Below are 21,966 nucleotides of genomic sequence, written 5' to 3'. Positions count from 1 at the left end.
TCTCCGGTCTACAATGATTGTAGACTTAAAACTGGACACTGAAAACGATTGGCGAGCTAACCATCCAGTTAAGCTCGCTTTGACCGTCATTCATTACTGAAAATATGTATTACTAAAACTGAGCTAGATAAGCACGTAATTAAATCTATAACTGGAGTTTAAGAAAAATTAGCACATGGTCGTTGAACTAAATCAGGCTAATTAAGAGTAACACTTAATACGCCTCTAACCTCTTATTGTTCCGTACTGGTACTGAGCACAAGGCACTGTTATTTTGGCATCATTTATTGATAATCCGTACTAAGTACCGTGGAATCATTTGTTAAATTCGTTAATTTTTTGTTGAGTGGTTTATTCTACGTTGACAAATTAAAAACATTATGTGTACTTTATAAGTTATTGGAATCATTCTTTTCTTTATCATATAGTTTTGGAATGTATATATTCTTGGCTTATGAAGGGTGTGCACTTTGTGTTTCCTCGATAATATACTGGCATCCATAGTAAATCCAACCTAATTTAACAATTTTGAATTTGAAAAGGACAATGGAAAATACTTCAAGTTACTTATGTCAAACAACTCGATGAATCTTTGGTCGGAAACTCTTGCTTTTGCTGCTGCGAAACGTTGATACTCGTCGAAGATAGATGATAAGCACCATTTCTGCAATTTTCTTAAGCATCCAACCACACATCCGGTTCGGTGCTGGCCGGACAAAATTATCAAATTAGTTAAAAAAATAAATCAAAAAACAATCATGCAACATTTAGGAAGGGAAAAATCGAAAACAGATGTAATATATATTACCTTTCCTCTTTTACAGTGTATTAAAACTGGATGATTCCTTACATCTGAGTTACAGATTAGACAACTAAGTCAACAGTAAATTCATGTTGAGAACTAAAATAGATTAAGTAATAATATATGATGCAATTACCAAGGAGAACTTTTAACGCTTCACGTATTGCTTCATTGGGAATGTTTACAAACGGCTCCTAAAAGAAAAGAAAGTTCCATATCAACTTAGAAGGTTTTGGTTCAAGTAGTCCATAGTAAATTAGTAATTATTATTAGACAAGTAAAACGATTGACAGGTATAAACACATTACACATAACATGATTATTGAGAACTTGTTTAGTAAACCCTGTATACTAATACTTATTTCAGCTGTAAAAGGATTGTAGTAATAAACTAATTGTCGATTGACAATTCCGCATGTATCACTAAAGGCTAGTAAAAGCTAGGGGCTTAAAGCACAACCTAAAAAAATATACAAAATATGATTACAAAAATTCTTGTGAAAGACGGTCTTTTTGAGAGACCATTTCTAATAATGTGGGTCTATTATATATTTTTTAAAATATTGCAAGTAGGCATTAAGAATGACGTAAGTAAACATTTTAGATATTGAAAGTAGGCATTAAGGATACGGTAAGTAAGCATTAAGAATAAAGTAAATAGGGATTAAAAATACGATTAGTAGGTATTAATCTTTAATAGGCTGAGTTTAAAATACGTTTTTCAAAGAGACAGTTTCTCAAAAGACTAGCCGATATGTCAAAGGGCATTGGCCATCCCAGTGTCGTCATGGATGAGGTATTTAAGTACCTATAAATAATAGGAGTATATCTCTTTTTACTTAAGGACATCAACAGAACACCAATCAGTAAACGAGGGGACCATATGATGGAAACCTCCTAAACATCACCGCCCACAAATGTATGTCCACTTAATGTTATATATTAAATACAAGTACATACGTTACTTCTATTTAAGGGCACATCTTAGTTACTGATCACATATATTCTTAATTTAAACCATTAGAGATTCTCTAGGGGTGATTAATGGACTACGGACTACCAATATAAATCAACCAATGGGCAAGGTCAAATCAGCTTCGGCCTTTGAGGGAAAAAAACAAAAAGTTCTCTATTGAAATGCAGAACATAAATAAGGTGAAATAGTCCCTAACTTTTCTTTGACATATATATATATATATATATATATATATATATATATATATATATATATATATATATATATATATATATATATATATATATATAATAACACCTTATAAATTGAATCAAAAATGGTTAAATTAGTCGTTAAACTAGTACTATAAATTCAAGTGACTTGCCGAGTACATGGTGCATATAAAGTTACATAATCAATGATAATGCCAACAAAATAATTAATGACTTAAAATGATGACCTCTCTCTTTAGATATTATCAACATAATTTAACAACTTTTAGTATATACCCTCTATTTTACTTGCAAATCCTTTTAGCAATCATTAAGGGCGAACCCTTTTTAATGGCAATCTTGGAGCAAAATCAGGAGGTGGAAAAGTGAATTCGTATTTTTTTTCACATTTATTTTTTGTAAGATTACCAACATGCAAGGAAAAACAAATCTTTTTGTAAGTGATGAAAATAAAGCCTTACAAATGCATGAAAGGAAAAACTTTTAACCATTAGACTTGTATTTTTAATCCTTCCAACATAAAGAAAAAAAAAACTACATCCTACTACTAATACCAAAGAAATTTTTATCTTAGGCAAGATCAAATAGGAGATACAAACCTCACTTTTGTAAAAACAAAGAATTCAATAAAGAAAAAAAACACTTCTTAATTTTGATAATACATTATCATCCTCAAATTCATAATGCTAATATATATCCAAAATGAAATGCAAATCAATTCCTCTAATTGATTTCCTTTGCCTCACCCTTTTCATTACCTAAACAAAGGGACTCTATTACCGAGAATCTTCTTATATTTTTTAATACAACTTATTTTTGGAAAATAAAAATAATTCGAATTTCCTCAAATATAAAATGAAAATAAGATACAGAAACTAGACACAAAGAAAAAAGTTTTTTTTATATTTGAGGACAGGAAAAAAAAGATCACAATTATGAAAAAAAAAAAAGCCAACTAGAAAATAATGTAAAAATATCCACAAACGCAGCTACCAAAGAACCAATCATAGAGTAAAGGACTTAAATAGGGCAGAAATATTCCATGCTCATCCCATTGCATGTGACAAGACTACATAACGTTACTGAAAGACGCAAATTTCTGAAATACACAACTTAAAGAAACAACCTGAAGAAGGCATATTCCATTTTCTATTGTTGAAGATTCTATACTTTTTGTTTTCGAGTTGCAACACTCAACGATTCAAAATATTCCCCTTTATATAAAACAAAAAATAAACATATAACCAGGCCTATTTGATTACGTATACAATTAAGACTTCAGTAATAAAACTTTCCCTAATCAGACACCAAAAAAAAAATAAATATAACATCATGACAATCTTACAATTTTAATTGATAAAAATCATTTATGCTTATAATTAAATGCATTTTTTACTGAAAAAACAACCATGAACAAGAAATTCGATGGCACATATCATATCAAATTGAAAATATGAATTCTTTTATAAAACAGCGTCCCTCAAATTTATTTGACTTTATATTAAGACTGTAAACTAACAAATTAATTGATGCCTCTATACGAGATTCAAAGGCCATAAACTGTTGTGATCTAAAACGAATTTAATCTGATTCAGAATATAAATTAAAAGTGAGACAAAAGATATGACAGTCCACAACTCATGTTTTCAACTCTGAACAAGTGTCTCATTTGATTTTTACACAATATTAAATAAGCAAATTTAATCTTAAATTTTTAATTGAGTGTAATTAAAAATTATAAAAATTAATACTAATAAAATTTACATTGAGACGAACATCTATATTAAAAAGTAGATATTAATAAAATTTATCCCATTTGTCAATGCACGTTTTCAATCTTAAATATCTCTATTGTGCTTGAGTAAAAATTATTAAAAATTAATATTAATAAAATACACAGTAAGACGAATTCAACAAGATCCTACGTAACTATGTTATAAATTATAGATTATGAACAAATCACGCAATAAGAGTGATTGAATAAGAGGGAGTAGTAAATTCCATTCACATGAAACTATGTGCGAGGAAGAATCCTTCGATGTTTGTAATATAATGGAATTAAAATTTGCAAGTTAACATTACCTTGTGACCTTCAATTCCGAATTGGTAAAGCTTGATTCCATTATTCTTAATGAACTCAATATTATCCTCTGGATATGGCTCCGGGCACATATATCTAGAATCAAGTTGTTCAACACATCCCAAAAATTAATTACATAATCACAAACCAATCAAAATGGAGCTAAATTAACCAATAATTGATTCATCCTAATATTTTAAGCGCTTTAAAGAAAACCAACAAAGTCTTAAGATCAAGTATATATACTGAAATTACTTACATTATTGAACGAAGGCCTAGTGATTGAAGAAAACGGAAATTGGCATCCTCAGGAAAACCAGAACGAAAGATGCCATTATCAACCATAGCAAAATTCAATGGCGGAACGAAGAACTGATCATCATACGAATGATCGAACACACAATCAACGTCATCGTCTTTTCCATTTAAGAGATCATACTGCTGGTGGTTGTGATTGTTACTATCAAATGAAATAGTTCTGCAATTACCACAATCACCGCACTTAGATGAAGATTTCTCCAGTTTCATATTTTTAATTTTGTGGGTAGAGAGGAAAAAAGAGAGGGAGAGAGACGAAGAGTTTGAAATGCGCGGTGTGAAATGTTAGACGTCTAGGGTGTGGTTTAAATAGGTTGATCTTTAAACTTCGCCACCCTTTTTATTTTATCGCCACCTCTATGCTATGGTAATGAATTAACGGTAATGTTTTTGGACTTAAAATTTTTAAAATACACTCCAATCACACTCATTAACACTTTCATCACTCTAAAACCACCAAATCAGAATTTAAAATTTGTAGAGCTAAAGCTAAGGAAAACAAAACTTGAAGAATAACTCGAGGTAATTTTTAATTGAATTTCTTATGTAAATTTTTTTAAAAAAATTTTAAAAAAAAGGAAGAACCAGTCGACCGCGGTTTAGTCGCACTCGACTCAACCGCGGTCCAGTCGCACAAAAAGTGCGATTCAGTCGCGGTCCAGTTGCACATTTTTGGCGACTAAACCGCGGTTCAGTCGCACGTTTTGTGCGACTTGCATTTTCTTTACAAAAAAACTTAATATTTGGGATTTATGTTATTAATTAGTATAATTAATATTTATGTTATTAAATTATATTGGTAATAATAATTAATTTAATATTTTTTTTATTATTGATAATTAATGTTTATGCTCATAAATTATGTTTGTTAATTAATTATTATTATTAATATTTTTTTTTGAATTAATTATAATGATAATAATAATAAAATTATATCAATAATTATTAAATAATATAATACATTAATTAAATGTTTGTGAATTTAACTTATTAATTTAGTAAATATTATTTTTAAATGTTTATTAGTTATTGTTAAATGTTTATTATTTGTATTAATTTTTATTTGTTATTATTTGTAATAATAATTAATTTAATATTTTTTTAAATGTTTATTAGTTATTCTTAAATGTTTATTAAATTAATCATGAATTAATATTTGAAATAATTTTTATTTGGTATTATTGTAGTTAACTTAACGTAATATTTAATTATTTTAATTTATTATTAATAGTTAATTAAATTATTAAAAATTATAGTAAATGGCTGGAAACCAAGAAAGAGGAAAGGGTTTTTTCAGAAACTTGTTGAGCGAAAATAATTCTAGGCCTACCTTACTGAGAGGGGACCCTCATGAGAGGAGGTTTACGAGTTCCGCTAGGCGGGCTAGGCAGGAACAGGTGGCCAGACATAGTCAGACCCAACTTTCGAGTATGCTGCACCAAGTGCGCACTTACTTTGATGACCAGACTAGCCTCCAGAGTAATTCGAGGGGTTCCAGTTCCGATGATAGTGATTACGAAGGCTCCGTTGGTCAACCAGTCGATTGGACTGTCGTGCGCGAGCATACCGGTAAGTTCGGTGGAATGGACAATGTGGCTCCAGGGGGGAGGTAGTGCCCAAAGTCCGGTGGAATGGACTGGCTGATCACATCGCTAAGGTCAATTTTTAGGGCTCTGAGTGTACGCCTCCGATTTTGGAGTGCCGTACCAGGAAGAAGCCGCTAGAGGATATCATCAGACTACAAGATATGTCTAATGAGCTATATGGAGTTCTACCTGCCACTCCCCTCGGTCGTCTGTCGTACGTTATGCACCAGCACATCGATAGGGCATTAATTTTTGCCTTTGTGGAGAGGTGGCAGTCGGATACCAACACCTTCCACATGCCTTGGGGGGAGATGATTATCATGTTGCATGACATACAACGAATTTTAGGCATTGGTATTAATGGTTCACTGCCGGCTGAACCCGCTGATGGTGACTGGAAGCTCGCGCTGGCTGGTATGTTTGGAGAGCCCATGTTCGAGCTGCGGAGGAAGGGGTACTTCACCAGCGGGAGCATCAACGTTGGGGAAGTTATGCACATGTGCCACCGGTCTCAAGCTTTAGAGACACAGTGTACGGCCTACTACATGGCTATCGTTGGCTCGACACTGCTTGTGGATAAGACCAGGACTGGGATGCGACCTCACCCTATACTAACTGTGAACGCCGATCAGGATGAGATCTCTTAAGGTACAGTGACCCTGGCGTATTTGTATCGGCAATTGGGTATGGCGTCTAGGGCTGGTTGCAAGACCATTGCCGGTTGTCTTACATTGCTCCAAACCTGGATATACGATTACTTCCCGGCCTTTCGCCCCCATCCTCGTCGAGCTGATGTGCCTAACAAGACTAGGGCGGAGATGTGGTCCACGCAGAAGCCAGTTCGTGACCTGAGCAGGCTGAGACAGTGTAGGAGTATTTTGGACTCCATGATAGAGACACAGGTTTTGTACATAACATCACACTTTGTTATGCATTTTATTTTAATTAAAGAGTATATTACTTATGCTAATTTTGCTTGTACGCAGGTGGAATGGACTCCATACAATGCTTCTTCTAGGGCATTACTAAATGAGCACCCACGCACCGCGTTTATCGGAGGTGTCACCTTTTTTGATATCGTGGAGGTGTATTTGCCCGAGAGGATAGTCAGACAGCTGGATTTTGTACAGGCTATTCCTCCCCCTCCTTTGAGGCCTACCCAAGCTCTGCGACTGGCACAGGGTACCTATTTCGTCACGTTTGCTTCTACGTCTATTTACACGGAGGCGTGGAGTAGGTTCCCTTATTATGCCCGCGTTGGTGACCAGGCACTTTCTCGGGCATCTGTTCCATCGGAGGCGTTTCGTGATTACGTTGACTGGTTTAGAGTGTGCTCCCACCCATTTCTCCTCCCCGGCGAAGGACCTAGTGCTGGTTTTGGTGCAGCTGATAGCAGAGTTGGATACGTTAGTGTTTCTTTTTATATGTTTCCTTTTATCTGTTTCCATAACTTAAACGGTGTTAACTATCTTGTTTAAACCTTTTTTTTATTATTTACAGTTTGCTAATGAATTTTCGAGTCGACTCGCGTCGCTGATCAGGATGTCTGCCATCGCGGATATGACCCCTCGGGAACGATACACTGCTGATCTTTACATGGAAGAAGTTAGAGATTTATTTGCCGAATGGCAAGCTTTTACAGGGCACGACCCTTCATAGACATTGGTTTTTGTAATTATGAACTATTTTTTGGTGCTGTGTTGTATTTATAAAATATTCGAATTGTTTACGTTAATTTACAACAATGCTCATTATATTTTTTCATTAATACATTTATCTATACATGTTGAATACTATTTATAACCGTTGGTATTTATCTACACATGTTGAATGCTATCTACATACAAAGGTAACAGAAATAATTACAAAAAAATAAAAATCTTAAATCAATATACAGTATTGTAGTATGGACTATCTAAATTGATTGCATCTTCGGCGGTGTTTTTACCTTGTGATCGTTGTACTCCATATAATCTATTCCAGAGAGAAATTCTGCTTCGAAATGTGTTTTCAAATTTCTACATAGATTGTCAGCTGCTTCTCTCCATGATCGCTGGATTGGCGGCAGTGAAGATGAATCATCGTGCATTAATAGTTGAACATAATGATTTCTATTCACCCAACAAATATGTATAACTTTATGTACACCATGCACACCCGCTGTTCTCCGTAACGGAGACTAAACAATTATAGTTTAGGTTACCGTCATCAGAATCATAATACACAATGCCAATGTTAAGAAACGTTGCCGCAGAGTACAATCCCAACGAGGCCTCCAACCAGTGATTAAACGGTGGAGGCCCATTGCTATGTAAACCAATCCTGAATATAGAATTCTCTAGCGTCTCGGTTAATAGGTACACACATAGGTATTGATCTCTGTTCGTTTGCATTTCCATACACATTGCACGTCGTAGAAGAGGCCATGCCTCCTCGCCTCCCAGCTCTGTGACGGCAATAGCTCTAAATCCACAATTACCATCACCTATAACATCAATCCACTCAAACAAGTAAGCAGGGAGAATATGCTGGATGTGATTGGACCATGAAAACACAAAAAAATCACGACCTACTGAACCATTTGCAATTATTAGAAATACAGTTAGTAAGATTCAGCTGTAATAAACTAATGTGAATAACGGAAAGGAAAGTCATGTACCACTAGATCTCCCGCGGAATGAAGATCTAGACCCACGACCCCTAGAGGATGATTTGTTGTATTCAAAGGCGCTTTTATTTCTCCTGAGGGTTTTGCTTGTTGTTGGTGTTCCCTTTCTTGGTGGACTTGCATGTGGCTCAGGTATATCGGTACCATCAGGATGTAATTCATCTTCAAGTACCTGAGACATGCGGCGTACAACTGCGGGATTGGCTTTCAACACTTCATCAACCAACAATCGAAAGTACTTTTTATCATCGGCGTTTGCGTACCGTACTCCTTTGTTGGTGTCAGCTTCTGCCTCTATGTGCCTTAATGTTTTCCAAAATGGATGTATGTCATCCAAATACAACGCACCTTGTGACCTGATCGATAAATAAAAGTAACAAGCACATGGCAATCCATGGGTGCTTTGAAGTGCATAACCGAATTTGTCAAACACATAATTACACAACTCTAACATTCGGTTATGCTCAAGCAACAATTGTTCCAATGCAAAAATAGATACATGACGATATAATGGCCTTATGAAATTATTTCGTAAAGACCTTGCAATAGAATTCATGGATTCCTGTAGCGTTTGTCGGGTCTTCGATTGTTGATTTGTTATTTGTGCGTGTGCACTTTTCAACAAGGTATCAAATGAGCTATTACTGCTACCAAGATAGTATATAAAAGACGAGTGTTGGCTTTCAACTCTGTTGGTAGTCTGGTTACTCATGTGTAAACAATCATTCGTCCACGCACGCACAAATTTCACTTTGTGTGGAATTCATGTCTAGCCAAATATCGAACGACCCTTCTAGTCCTAGTCGACCACGTAGCCACAATCGATTCCCATCTATTTTGGAATTCGGCGATGGTAGAACTGTTAACCAAGTGGTTCCATCTAGTTTGCCTAAATATCTACCCCTATTGATTTCTTTTCCCGCCACACAATTTGTCCACCATGTTTTCTACGTCATTGGCAATATGTCATATGCATAATAAATGTCGCACATCTACATTAAATAGAGGATTGAATATAAGTGACCTATATTTAACAAATAGAACGACAATAATTAATCAATATAACCTTTTTACCTGAGAAGACATCACGTATATCTGTAGATAAACCCTCGTCTCTATCAATGACAATTACGTTTGGGGTCTGAGCACTGGCGAAAATATCTCTCAATCTCTCCAACAGTCACAAATATGACACAGCCGCTTCATCTCGCATCAAACAAAACGCAACCAAGAAGTTGTGATTGGTTGACGTCATTCCGATTATTTCACAAAGCGGCCACTTTTTGTTTGTTTGTTTTGTACGTCGTATCCATCAACACAACATAGGGCCACATACGTATCATCTGCATGGATGTGGGATTTACAATTAATACTCTACTCAATTGCCCTTCACTTTCTAAGTTTGTCCAAACCACGTAGTTATGCTCCGTGACCATATAAAGACAGTGTTGGAGCGGAGTCCTACCCTCCATCTCTTCTCTCTTTATTGATTGTCTAACATTATATATCTGATTCATACTAGCAAAAAAAACCAGGAAAATTTTGTCTAATTGAGGTCATGATTAAGACAGGTTGCATGTCGGTTGTACTAAGGTCTCGTATGTGCCGCCGAATATCTACAGTCAACCTATTTGCCCTTACATGAGCATCTTTGTACACTAAGAACGAGTGGTTATGTGTTCTTTTTTCACCAGGACACACTTTAACTGTCCAACGTTTTTCCCCTTGTTTACAACTACTACATACAATCATAAATTTACACCTATATGTTCTACTTTTAGAACCAGATCGGGTAGCGTTATCTAAGTTATTCAAATCACCCCTAATATTACCATAGCAGTAACATCTTAAATACAAACTAACTCTAGGACGTCCTTCTTTTTGTTTATATGAAGCACGTGTAAATGGAAAGCCAATTCCTATTGCAATCTCATCGGCTCAAGCATGTAATTCATCTACAGATTCAAATTCCATATCCGTAACAAATCTACCAGAGTAATCTACATTGTCCCCTAAATTTTCATACTCCTGCAAATGTAACATAAATTCACAATCAATAATAAATAGTATTTAAATTATAAAATAAATATTTAGATAAACCATTAGGTAAATAAAATACATATAAAATAAAATAATTTAAATAATACTAAAATATGAAATAATTAAAATAAATTACTAGAACATAAATTTTAACTTAAATAAATTACTACAACATAAATTATAAATTACTACAACAATTTAAATAAATAATTAAAAAATAATTTAAATAGTATAATTAACAATAATATAAATTACCAAATAAAATAATATACTACAAGATATACAAAATATAAATAAAATATAAATTAATTTAAATAAATAAGAGGGAAAAAAGGGAAAAAAGTAAAATAAAAAAATAAAAAAATTGCAATCGCACAAAGAGCCATGGTTGGGGTCGCACAAAACATGCGACTGGGCCGTGATTGAGTCGCACAAAACGTGCGACTGGGCCACGGTTGTGTTGCACGTTTTGTACGATCCAATCGTGGTCTAGTCACACGTTTTGTGCGACTCAACCGTGGCCCAGTCGCACATTGCAATTTTTTTTTATATAAAAAGGCATTCAAATCGATTAAACTACGTGCCGAAGCAGATTCATAGTCGTTTTGGTTAGCCATTGTAAATTGATTCCAACTTTTAGATTGTTTTAACTCAAAGAGCGTTTTTAGAGAGATGTTACTGTGTTTGAGTTCGTATATTATGCAGGGGCGTTATTGAAAATTCAATGTATATAGGATGGCAATAAAGTGTTTGGGATTTCATTTCTTACGCTTTAGCTCTACAAATTTTACGTTTTGATTTAGTGTTTTTCGAGTGATAAAAGTGTTATTGAGTGAGATTGAAGTGTGTTAAACAAATTTTAAGTCCATGGACATTTTCATCATTTCATTAAAATAGGGGTGGCGATAAAATAAAAAAGGTGACAAAGTTTAATAATGCTCTTAAATAATACTAAAATAGTGCTAATAGCTATAGTCTAGGTTGCACTAAAACAGACACGGACACGGACACGGACACGGACACGACACGGGTACGGGAAAACGCCAACTTAAAAATGGCGGACACGGGGACACGAAAATGGTAATATAATAAATATATCAAATTAAAGATAATTTTACAATCTTTCATTTGATATATGTAAATAAACACTTTAAAAACATAAAACACACATAAAATACAAATAAGTACCAAATAAACAACATGACTATTTAAAAATAGTCATACAAACCAAATCAAAGAAAACCAAATAAATAGGTAAATTTAAGATTTAAAAATCAAGATTAACAAATAACACATTAACAATTTAACATTAACAAATAATAATTAATAAATATTCAAAGAGGATATACAAAAAAAATCATGAACAACATTTCAACTTTTCAAAATTCAAATTACAAACACATGAACAATTTAACATTAACAAATAACAATTAACAAATATTCAAAGAGGATATACAAAAAAATCAAAAACAACATTTCAACTTTTCAAAATTCAAATTACAAACACTAAGATTAAGAATTTAAGATTAAGAAATAACACATTAACAATTTAACCTTAACAAATAGCAATTAACAAATATTCAAAGAGGATATACAAAAAAATGAAGAACAACATTTCAACTTTTATTTTTATTTTTTTTTCAAAAAAACGTGTCCTTGACTGCTTGTCGTGTCCCTTGCCGTGTCCATGCCGTGTCCGCGTGTCCGAAAAAATATTAAAATATTGGACACTTCATTTGGCGTGTCGGACACGGATTTTCGCGTGTCCGTGTCCGACACGGGACACACCGGTCTAGAGACGTGTCTGTGTATTCTAGGCTATAGTAAAAGAGAGAAATAAAAAGAGAGTAAGAGAAAGAAAGAAGGTCAAAATGATGGAAGCAGAGTGAGAAGAAAAAAATGTGGGGAAGGGGGGTTTTGGATACAAAGAGACGGCAAATGAGAAAAGAGAGGTAATCCAGTTAAGGGCGGACTGAACAAAGTTTAATTTAAACTATAAATTAAATCAGATCAAATTGGAATTTTAGTATTTGATCTGGTTTATGGTGTAAATGGTTTGGTCTGGTTTTTTTTAAAATAAATTAAGGTTTACGGTCTGGTCTCGATTTTTTTTCCTTACTAGACCGAAAACCCTACTATGGTCGAAAATCATTTTTTAAAAAAAAATTGGTTGCTACCTAGATATTTCAAGATGTAGTTATTTTAATATAATAATATATACTTAAATGATGTGTATGTCATCAACTAATTAGAAATTATTATATTTAGTAATTGTAGGTGCAAAATATTTGCATAAACACATGTATTAATTTGAATAAAAATAAAAAAATAAAAAAGCATAGACTAGACCCGATCAGACCGTTGTAAAATGGTTAAACGGTCTAGTCCGATCTGGAAAATTTTCAGACCGAAATTTTTGGTTTGGTCTGATTGTAGTATTAGACCAAACCAGACTGGACCGTGCTCACCCCTAACTGGAGTGGATCACTAGCTAATACTTTAATCATTATGAAATACTCGTTATATGCGATTATTAACATTATTCATCATTTAAGCTTATTTAATATATTGCGGCTAATGTGTAAGAAAAAATATAGTCAAATGATATCTGGTTTGAATTGTCTAATCATTTAATCTCATAATATTGATATTTATTTTTTATAATTTTTAGATGTATATAATTCAATATATATATATATATATATATATATATATATATATATATATATATATATATATATATATATATATATATATATATATATATATATATATATATTAAAATTATATATTAAATTGCATAAAAAGTCAAATATAACAAATATAGTATAAAGAGGAAAGATAACCAACAATAATAAACTACTACAATAGAGTAGAGGTTTTTTTTTTCTTTTAGTTTTAACGACTCAAAGAAAGATGGAGGCTTAAAGTGAACTATAGGAGTTGGTACTTTGGTACAAAATGGCCAATGCCAATGGTCGAGGATGATTTGTTATTTGAGGCGATAACATTGTACGAGGTGTTTTATACATGGATTAAATAGCTTAATTATTATAAAATATGAGAATAAGGCTTTTTGTTTTGAGATGATTCATCTATGAGAGATGGTTGTCTCACTCGTAGACTATCTCTCACAAGAGTGGTCAAGCTCAAGTTGAATCACAGTTGATCAATGACGATTTGTTTGGTAGTATATTTTGGTAATTAGAATGTGTTTTAGTTGTAATCTTCTGTCTAGCCCAACACACTATATCTCGACTAGGGCCGAAACATCCAATGCGCATCACAATCTCATACGTATGATTTCATAAATCATAGTATTTTCTCTCTTTTAAAATACTTGCAATATTTAACTTTTTACGTAGTTTAATTATAAACTAATTTAATCCTTAATATCTGTAATTATTATGTATAATAAAAAATTATAAAAATTTAATATTAATAATTATTACATAGAAACGAATCAAATAAGTCTCTATTTGACTATGTTTTAATATATTAAAAATTAACTATAATTTAACTATTTAAGGGTGATAAATTAATATTTTTAATGTTGTATTTATTATGAAATATCTCGATGCGTATCCCATTTTTCGATGAAAAACATAGAAATGATGATGTGTAGAAAACAACCAAAAATAGGCCACGAACAGGACGTAATTTTGACACCCAATAGCCCCATATTATTCCCAGCATAAGTTCTGATACAACCCAATTACAGGAAGCCCAAAAACCACACCTAAGTGTTGACATAATAGAAAATTTGAAAACGTTAAGCCAAAAAAAATAAATTAGCTAAATAAATTAAATTTCAAAAAAATTCCAAAATTAAGCGTAAAAATCTTAAATTTGTGGTTTGGAGCTGTTCGCAGTTAGTAACTGCAAACAGCCAAATAGGACAAAATAGTTGTTCACAGTTAGTAACTGCGAACAGCTTTTTGTCCTATTTGGCTATTCACATATTTGGCTGTTCGCAGTTACTAACTGTGAACAGCTATTTAATATTTTTTTCCTTAATTTTTGAGTTGTTATTTGTTGTATTTGCATTAGAGATATTAGAATAAGTAATTACAAGTCAATATATGTTTTAGGCAGCATGATTTATCGCCAAAACTCCGATCATTCTTAAGTGAAAGCTTGGAGACTATGATAAAGTAATTAAACATATATATAAATACAACAAAATATATACAAATGTTTGAAATAAGCAACTCAATATATATATATATATATATATATATATATATATATATATATATATATATATATATATATATATATATATATATATATATATATATATATATATATATATATATATATATATATATATATATATATATATATATATATATATATATATATATATATATATATATATATATATATATATATATATATATATATATATATATATATATATATATATATATATATATATATATATATATATATATATATATATATATATATATATATATATATATATATATATATATATATATATATATATATATATATATATATATATATATATATATATATATATATATATATATATATATATATATATATATATATATATATATATATATATATATATATATTGTTATGGTATCACTTACTTATTTATTATTAATGACATTTTACCTTAATGACCTTTGACTTTCCGGATTGACCTTGACTTTCGATAAATGGGCCTTTGTCTGAATTCCCTCCTTCCTTGAGAGGCCCAAAGGCTAATTACGTCCAAATAGCCTAACCTCCCTCCAGCAAAATAACTTCCTGTTTGACCCAACTTCCCACTCTTCCTCATTGCTTGGTGATCCTTCTTCCAAGGATGGTAACTGCCCATTGCTCCCATGATCTTCAACCTCTCCTTTCTGAAGTAACTCCCTTCCCCACCATTATAAATATGGAAAACCATCAGAGAGGGAGGGGATCATCTGAAAAAATAATCTTCATAAGTAGCCTTACTTACTCTCAACTTCATTAGCCAACCAAAATTCCGTAACATCATCCGTCGCATCTTGCATTAAGTTTATAATCACTTACTCCATATTCTCATATCCACGTTCTAACTTGTGTCGGAGGGGTTTTCCGGGAGATCACCCCCCGGATAAGGCTAACGTGTTGTTTTGCAGGAATTCAAATCGCTTCCTTCCACGAATCGTCACTCCTGATAACACTTCTACTAACGGTATTTCGAGTGTTTCTCACTTCCTCGTTTCATCAACCGAAACAGTTTGGCGCCGTCTGTGGGGAATAGAATAAGAAGTCATGGCTCCTAAGAAAAATCCGACTCAAACCGCCACCGTGCACAGCACATATTCAGACACTTCTGCAGGTCATGCTAATAATCAAGCCGTGACTCGTCGTGATCTGGACATGCTAGCACGAAACCTCACTGCCGCTTTCTCTGAACAACCCCGCGCCGTCATAAATAATACTCCTACTCAACAACGAGTATTAGAAGACATGGCGGATCAAATAAAAAACTTGCGGGAACGAATCGAACCCCATCAAGAGATACCAAAGTCTCATGAATCTCAAGATGGGAACTCGAGGACTTCCCACTCCAGCAGACGCAATAAGAAGAGGCATGAGAGATCCAGAACCGACCCGAGTCTCAGCAAGACAGATCCGCGAGATGGCAAATCTAAAACCGCCTCTCAAGACGCCCGCACCTTCCTAGAGAGCAAGAAACGAAAGACGTCTGAGAGCGTTCAATCTCTGGTGGATAAAAGGAGGGAAGAAAGAAAGCAAGCCCAAGCTGCGGAATCTAGCCGCCACGTTACTATGCCGCAGAATGAGGCCGGACAAAATGGCCTTCCTGAAAATTTCATACGAATAATCTCTCCACTGGCTCCGGAGATACTGAATACTCCCAACCCCGGGAAAATAAAGATCCCAAATATGACGGCCTTTGATGGAACATTCTGCCCCGAGGAACACTTGATGGCATACAAAAACTTGATGTTACTGTACACCACCAACCCAGCATTGTGGTGCAAATTCTTCCCAACCACTCTTACGAGAGTAGCGCTGACGTGGTATACCTCCCTTCCAGGAGGAAGTATCCACAACTTTGCCCAATTGGAAAGCAAGTTCCTGGGCCACTTTGTAGCTTCCAGAAGGCAGGAGAAATCAAACTTTCATCTGCTCAGCATCACGCAATTGAAAAGAGAGTCCATATCCTCCTATCTAAAAAAGTTTCATGAGGCGGTACTAGAAGTAACTGATTTGGAAGAGTCGGTTGCATTAAACGCCATCATCAACGGAATGAAGGCCCAACGGCTGAAGTTCCAGTTGGTCGAAAGTCAAGTAAAGACATACGCGGAGGCCATGAAGCAATGCCAAAGTTATGTCACGGCCTCCGAAATATGTCAGACACATGATCCTAAAAGGCGGAGGTCGGATAAGAAAGATCCAACCAATCATCTCTCAAGGAGCAGAGAGGAACAGTCATCAAGGAGGGAAAGAAACTACATGCCGCGTCGTCCAGAACCCCTGTCAGATATGGGGCCCCCACGATCCCGACACGTATATGTCACTGAAGGGGAGCCCGGGACGCGGAATCTGTTAATTGGAAGCAATGATCCGCTATTCAACCGGAACAGGAAGGACATATTCTTCGCCATCAGGGACCAATTGCCAACTCCACCTCCCACTGCCACCCCCTCTGATAGGCGTAACTATAATCTGTGGTGTGATTACCACAAAGACCACGGCCACACTTTGGCACAATGCCGCGAACTCAAACGTATCTTACATCAGTTGGCTGACAAAGGAAAATTGTCCAGGTTCATCAACCGAAAGGACTACGATGCTGGAAGGGAAGCAGAAAGAAGGCCATGGAATCAGAAACGTAGATCCCCCAAAAGGGATGAGGCCAGGCGCGAAAGTTCCAATACTCAAGGAACTATCAACATGATTTTCGGAGGATATACAGAAGAATATCCTACCATCCGCGCAGCGAGAAATAGCGTCCACACTCTGCTAAAAGGGCCCCCGAAAGCCTCATCAAGTGGGCTAATCATGAGGTTCGATGCCACGACCTCCCAAACGCTACAACAACCCCATACTGACCCTCTGGTGGTCACCCTCAAAATTGGGCAAATGAAAGTCAAACGAGTACTCGTGGATACAGGGAGCACGGCTGATCTCATAACAATGGAGTGCCTGAGAAAAATGAAGTTCGAGGAAAAGCACTTAGAACCCCTAGACAAACCGCTGATTGGGTTTGGGGGAAGTCAAGTCATCCCGCTGGGCACGATAATCCTTCCCGTGCGGGTGGGGGAAAGAAACGGAAGCAGAACCATGCCCATACGTTTCACGGTGGTGGATCTAACCTTTCCCTACAACGCTATCATGGGGCTTTCGCTCATCAGTAAAATCAAGGTCGCAATCTTCCCTCATAAATTCCTCCTACAATTCGAGCGGGACGTCGGACAAGTGGGTATCCTCAAGGGGGATCACGTGACGGCACGCCAATGCCTCATCAACACCTTAAAACGAGGAACTTCCATCACCCCCTCCAAAAGGGAAAGAGAAGAGGCGTCCCCAAATGTCATGAGCGTATATCTGGAAAACCCCAACCCGCAAGAAAGACCTCGCCCCGTGGAACGATACGAGGAGGTAGGCATATTCGGGGGAAAACGCATCAAAATAGGGAAGGATCTCCCTGGCCCAGTGAGGCAAGATATCGTGGCCACCCTTACGGAGTTCCGCGACGTCTTTGCTTTTTCCATGGAAGAAATGCTTGGCATCCCTACAAGTGTCATGTGCCATAAACTTGATATAAAACCAGGCTACAAACCCGTGAAGCAAAAGCTGCGTCATCAAAGAAAAGAGCGAATAGAGGCCGCCCGAGAAGAAGTGGAAAAATTGCTGAGAGCTGGATTCATCAAAGAATGCAAATACTCCGACTGGCTCTCAAACGTCGTCCTCGTGAAAAAACCGAACGGCAAGTGGAGGATGTGTGTTGACTTCACGGATCTGAATAAGGCCTGCCCCAAAGACGATTATCCTTTTTCTAAGATAGATCGTCTAGTAGATTCCACAGCGGGCCACGCTCTACTGAGTTTCATGGATGCTAACGCCGGCTACCATCAGATCCCCTTGGCCATAGAAGACCAGCCACATACGGCCTTCATTACCAATGCCGGAGTATACTGCTACAAGGTTATGCCCTTCGGGATAAAGAATGCTGGAGCTACGTACCAAAGAATGGTCAATAAGGTCTTCCAATCTCAGATAGGCCGAAACTTGGAAGTATACGTGGACGACATGATCACAAAAAGCAAGCAAGCGTCCCAACATGCCGCGGACTTACGCGAAACGTTCAGCACTCTCCGGAAACATCAAATGAGACTCAACCCTGAAAAGTGCGTGTTTGGAGTCACCGGTGGGAAATGCCTTGGTTTCCTTGTTGATGAAAGTGGAATGGAAGCCAACCCCGACAAGATACAGGCAATCCGGGACATGAAGTCCCCGGGGTCCGTAAAAGAAGTTCAAAAGCTAACAGGATGCGTAGCTGCCTTGGGAAGGTTTCTATCAAAGTCCGCGGATAGATGTTCGCCCTTCTTCAAAACCCTCAAGCAAAGCAAGTTCGAATGGACAAGAGAAGCCGAAGAATCCTTCCAACAATTGAAAGAGCACTTGTCCTCTTTGTCGAAACTTGTTTCGCTATGCAACGGGGAAGCTGGTTTTATACGTCTCGGTGTCCGAATACTCTCTGTCAGGAGTACTGATCGCCGAGAGAGAGAGAAGAAGCAATTCCCCGTATACTATGTGAGTCATGCCTTTCGAGGATCTGAGGGAAACTACAGCGAAGTAGAAAAGGTCTTATTTGCAATTGTGATGGCAAGCAGAAAACTAAAATCTTACTTCCAATCTCACCAGATCATCGTCAGATCCAGCCAACCCGTGAAAAAGATTCTGGAAGGAAAGAATAAATCAAGCCGCGTCACTGATTGGGCTAATCAACTTGCGGATTTCGGCATCGAATATGAACCACGAACGGCGATCAAAGCACAGGCTTTGGCGGACTTCATCGCCGAAAGCACTATTCCTCAACATCCTGAGCCTAATCAAGAATGGAAATTATATGTGGATGGATCCTCGACACAGTCAGCAAGCGGAGCTAGGCTGCTGATCATGTCTTCTGCCGGGGTCCGTATGGAAAGAGCGATCAGATTCGAGTTCGCGGCCTCTAATAATGAAGCGGAATACGAAGCATTACTCATGGGGCTCAAAATCTGCCATGAAGCAGGGGCGAAAGTATTATCTACTTTTTCCGACTCCCAGTTAATAGTCGGACAAGTAAATGGAAAATTCGAGGCCAAAGATGATGGCATGAAGATGTACTTACAACAAGTAAGAGAATTTGTCGAGAAATTCGACAAATTCACATTAGTCCACATCCCAAGATCTCAAAACGCACAAGCCGATTCCCTGGCAAAACTCGCCAGCTCAGCTGAAACATCCGCGGCTCACGAAATTATCTGGGAAGTTCTTCCGAACCCCAGTATCAACCTCATGGTTAACACCATTGATAGATCAGAGATGCGGATGGAACCGTACATCAAATTTTTGCAAAATCAGACGCTCCCCCATGACGAGAATCAAGCCAAAGTGCTTCAAAAGAAAGCCAGATGGTTCGAGCTCCATGAGGGCATGCTCTACAAAAAATCATATACCCATCCCCTATTAAAGTGTGTTTCTCCTGAAGAAGGAAACTACATCCTTCGCGAAATACATGAAGGCGGATGCGGTATACATCAAGGAGTACGAACTGTCATCAGCAAAGTTCTCAGAAGCGGGTATTATTGGCCCTCTCTCAGGAAAGACGCGGAAACCTTGGTGAAGCGATGTCCCGAATGTCAATACCACTCAAAAATTGGAAGAAAACCCTCTAACTACCTGTCTGTCATGCAAGCCGTTTTACCGTTCGACAAATGGGGTATGGATATCCTTGGCCCCTTCCCTCCAGCAAAGGGGCAACGTAAATTCATTATAGTTGCCATTGATTATTTCACCAAGTACGTAGAAGCAGAGCCCCTCAGCTCCATCACGGATAAACAAGTCTGTCAATTCCTATGGCGAAATATCATCACGAGATACGACATTCCTCGTGTGGTCATTACCGACAATGGAAGACAATTTGTCAGTAAAAACACAATAATGTACTGCGACAAATTTGGCATTCAAATCCGATTCAGTTCCGTATCTCGGCCACAAACAAATGGGCAAGTCGAATCAGGAAACAAGGAGATGTTGAATGGTATCAAAAAGAAAATAGAGGGGGTTAAAGGTACTTGGGACGAGGAACTACCCGGCATCCTGTGGGTAAGCCGAACAACCGTCAAAGAAGCAACATGGCATATTCCATTCTCTCTGGTATATGGATTTGAAGCAGTGCTTCCAGTAGAAATAGGCATACCCTCCACAAGGGTTACCTACTACTCACATGACGAGAACGAACAAAGGAAAAAGGAGAACTTGGATCTGCTTCCAGAAACACGGGGGAACGCCTTATTAAGGTCCATGGCCCAGAAGCAAAAAATGATTCACAGCTTCAACCGGCTCGTCAAAACTAAACATATTCATGTTGGGGACTTCGTCCTACGCAAAGTCGAAGCCACAGGGAAAATCGTAGACAAAGGGAAGCTCGGAGCCAACTGGGATGGTCCGTTCAAAATCGTGCGCGTCATCAAACCTGGAACATTTGAACTGGAAGACATGAAAGGAAAGAAGCTACCCCGCCCATGGAATGGAGATCATTTAAAAAAGTACTTCATTTAATAAGATTCGCAAGAGGCCAGTCCGATCATTAATGTCATCACAAGTTCATCCCGCGGCATGGTCACATTGTTCAAAATCAGTTGTAATTCACCCCGCGGCATGAGTCGTGTTGTCATTACATTTTTCAATAACCAAGATTTCATTTTTCAGATTTACCCGGCTCTAGCAAGTATTCAGTTATATTCTACTTCCTCTAGTAATATTGCAAATCTTGTTAAATTCAGTTATGTCTATAAGTCGGACCCCTTGAGAGGGGTCCCATATCCAAATTAATTCTAAGTCACCACGAATCGGTGACATCGAAAAGTCAGACTTTTAGATGGGGGTCCCAAACAAAATTATTCCAAGAAAAAATTCGCCAGATGTTTCCTAACCGTGACATCGACAAGTCGGACCCTCAGATTGGGGTCCCAAGTTTGAAATTATTCCAAGTTAAAATTTAGCTCAATGTTTCCTAACCGTGACATCGACAAGTCGG

The 21,966-nt window shown here is 36.4% G+C and overlaps 2 protein-coding genes across 2 annotated transcripts in view; one reads left to right on the top strand and one right to left on the bottom strand.

The window, feature by feature from the left end:
- Window positions 1-4,680, bottom strand: part of LOC130802852 (probable tyrosine-protein phosphatase DSP4) — a 5,049-nt gene extending 369 nt beyond the window's left edge. The window contains exons 1-5 of the mRNA XM_057666955.1: window positions 4,330-4,680; window positions 4,073-4,166; window positions 939-996; window positions 809-852; window positions 1-706 (exon numbers count right to left, since the gene is read on the bottom strand). The exon at window positions 1-706 is cut by the window's left edge and continues 369 nt beyond it. Of these exons, the coding sequence (XP_057522938.1) occupies window positions 515-706; window positions 809-852; window positions 939-996; window positions 4,073-4,166; window positions 4,330-4,598 (657 nt within the window). The 5' untranslated portion in view covers window positions 4,599-4,680 and the 3' untranslated portion in view covers window positions 1-514. The remainder of the gene's footprint in view (window positions 707-808; window positions 853-938; window positions 997-4,072; window positions 4,167-4,329) is intronic.
- Window positions 4,681-15,962: 11,282 nt separating this feature from the next.
- Window positions 15,963-21,488, top strand: LOC130805516 (uncharacterized). Its single transcript, XM_057670288.1, has 5 exons — window positions 15,963-16,029; window positions 16,237-16,666; window positions 16,753-16,870; window positions 17,073-17,263; window positions 17,486-21,488. The coding sequence occupies exons 1-5, from the start codon at window positions 15,963-15,965 to the stop codon at window positions 21,486-21,488; spliced, it is 4,809 nt and encodes a 1,602-aa protein (XP_057526271.1).
- The last annotated feature ends 478 nt before the right edge of the window (window positions 21,489-21,966 follow it).

The sequence above is a fragment of the Amaranthus tricolor genome, chromosome 2 (genome assembly GCF_026212465.1).
Source record: "Amaranthus tricolor cultivar Red isolate AtriRed21 chromosome 2, ASM2621246v1, whole genome shotgun sequence".
Lineage (NCBI taxonomy): Eukaryota > Viridiplantae > Streptophyta > Magnoliopsida > Caryophyllales > Amaranthaceae > Amaranthus > Amaranthus tricolor.
Note: the sequence above shows the minus strand (reverse complement) of the source record. Positions and strands in the feature narration are given on the sequence as shown.